A 2,500-nucleotide genomic window follows, 5' to 3' on the forward strand; every position below is an offset into this window, starting at 1 on the left:
GGGGGTAACGTTAACTGTGTAGAGAGAGCTTCCAGTGAATTAATTAAAGGGGGGGTGGGGTACGTACACAATGATGTCACGGGAGTAAGTACACATCAAGTACGTCAATCGGAATGACTTAGTACTAACGTCAGAGTTGTTGAAACTTTATTTTGATGGCACTTGTCACATGGGAGGTCTATTCTGGCAAGGCAAACGTGCATCGGCCTCATGGACTTCCTTTCGTGTGGCGCCACCTCTTCCACGGAGGATCTGCATGTGTGCTTTGGGCGCGCATGCTCACACAGGGTCCGGTGCCATGGGTCATGCCTGCGTCATCATGAGAACGAAATGCATAGCCCGATGACGCAAGAGGGAAGAACACATGCGTACGCCGTTGTGAAGGTCGATAGAAGAGCGAAATAAAAAGATGAAATCATTATCTCCTGGGAAGTTGCACATGAGCGCTAATGAGTCACACTCTGAAGGGGCGGAGGAGGGGGAGGAAGAGGAGGAGGATGTGGCGGTGGAGGAGGAGGAGGAAGAGGAGGAGGCGGGAGGGGGAGGAGGAGGGGGGAGAGAAGTGGAGGTGGAGGAGGAGGATGTGGCGGTGGAGGAGGAGGAGGAAGAGGAGGAGGGGGAAGGGGGAGAAGGAGGAGGGGGGGAATAAGTGGAGGTGAAGGTGGAAGAGGGAGGAGGAGGTGGTGGTGGTGGTGGTGGAGGAGGAAGAAGAAAAAGAAGAGAGGAAGGAGGAGGAGTAGGAAAAGGAGGAGAATGAGGAGGAGGAGAAAGAGGAAGAGAAGAAGAAGAAAAAGGAGTAGGAGTAGGAGCAGCAACAGCAGCAGGAGGAAGAGGAACTGCAAAGGGCGAACCGGGAGATGAAGGAAGGGAGAGAGAAGGAGAGATGACGAGAAGGAAAGGAAAGGAATTATTAAACCGAGGAATGCCGGAGGTGGAGCGGCGAGTGGCGCCATATAGAGACTCGTGATTTACACAAGGCAATAAACAGCTCTCCCGCTTCGAGGGCTTGAGTGGCAGGTGAGGGGCTGGGCCTTGGCAGGGGCAGGGGGATAGGGGCAGAAGGGTAGGGGTTGGGTATGACAGGGGCAGGGATGTAGGGGTGGGGTATGGCAGGGGCAGGGGGGCAGGGGTGGGGTAGGGGTGGGACATGGCAGGGGCAGGGGGGTAGGGGTTGGGTATGGCAGGGACAGGGGGGAAGGGCAGGGTATGGCATGGGCAGGGTGGTAGAGTCGGGGTATGGCAGGGGCAGGGGGTAGAGTCGGGGTATGGCAGGGGCAGGGGCCATGGGGGGTATGGCAGGGGTAGGGAAGTAGGGGTGGTGTATGGCATGGGGGGGGGGGGGGGTATGGCAGGGGCAGGGGGTAGGGGGGCGAGGGAGGGTAGGGGAAGAGGGAATTAGTAAATTGATCAGGGAAAAGTTGTAAAAGATGAAAGAGAGAGAGAGAGAGAGAGAGAATATGTGCGTGTGTGAGAGAGAGAGGCAGAGAGACAGAGAGAGGCAAAAAAATGTAAGAGAGATGCGAGGAAGAAGTCACAGATGAAAACCGCTCAATAAATAAAACTTATTACATCTTAGAAGAATAACTCGCCCAGATAACAAGCTAGCCTTTCCGAAATGTAAAAAAGAAAAAAAAGAATATATATATATATATATATATATATATATATATATATATATATATATATACATATATATATATATATACATATATATATATATATACATATATATATATATACATATATATATAAATATATATATATATATATATATATATATATATATATATATATATATATATATATATATATATATATATATATATATCCCCAGCCGTTACTCAGTCAGCCCCAGCCGCAGTATACCCAGTGGGTGGGAGTGTTGCTGCGGGCGAGGGGTGCCACTTACAGGCCCTCCCCTGGGTAGAGGCACTGATTGGTACCCTACTGAGGCCCATAACCAGCACCCGGAGACTGGCAGGCACTTGGGGGGGGAACCCGGCCAGAGGGAAAAAGATGGGGGAACTTAGCTAAATTATATGGAGGAAAATATGTGTATAGAATGTGTGAGGTTGATTATCCGCGATCAATTCTACCTTTTCTGAATTCAGTGTAAACGATTGTGTAGTTAATATCATACGGACGAAGTTAGAAAAAAATGACCACAGAATTACACTAAATGCATTTTAATCTTATCGCCCATTGCTAAAAAGTATCAACATAATTCCAGCAGTAACATGCACACGTTGTCGAAGTAAATTTCATTTCAGTGTTGCAAAATAGATGCAGAGTTGACATGGTGCTCAACTTCTCATTCGGACGAGTGCATCAGAGTTTATTCAAACGATCATCAAACTTACAGCAAAAAAATGATAATTACAATACTTTTTATTTTGAAGCAGCCAGTTCAACCACAATGAACTGAGTAAAAAGAAAGAAAAAAAAGAATGATCAGCACACAGACACACAATATTTGTTCTCAAGAATGACCACCACGAAA

At 47.4% G+C, this 2,500-nt stretch overlaps 1 protein-coding gene across 1 annotated transcript; it reads right to left on the reverse strand.

Annotated features, from left to right (window-relative positions):
• Positions 1–910: 910 nt before the first annotated feature.
• LOC138862353 (uncharacterized) lies at positions 911–1,285 on the reverse strand. Its single transcript, XM_070124084.1, has one exon. It carries the CDS (start codon positions 1,283–1,285, stop codon positions 911–913), a length of 375 nt encoding a protein of 124 aa, XP_069980185.1.
• Positions 1,286–2,500: the final 1,215 nt, after the last annotated feature.

Source organism: Penaeus vannamei, chromosome 8 (genome assembly GCF_042767895.1).
Source record: "Penaeus vannamei isolate JL-2024 chromosome 8, ASM4276789v1, whole genome shotgun sequence".
NCBI classification, from domain to species: Eukaryota; Metazoa; Arthropoda; class Malacostraca; order Decapoda; family Penaeidae; genus Penaeus; species Penaeus vannamei.

Bases quoted from the DNA above. Each gene is read 5' to 3' on its own strand.
- LOC138862353 (XM_070124084.1), bottom strand. From the start codon at position 1,285: ATGGCCCCTGCCCCTGCCATACCCCGACTCTACCCCCTGCCCCTGCCA.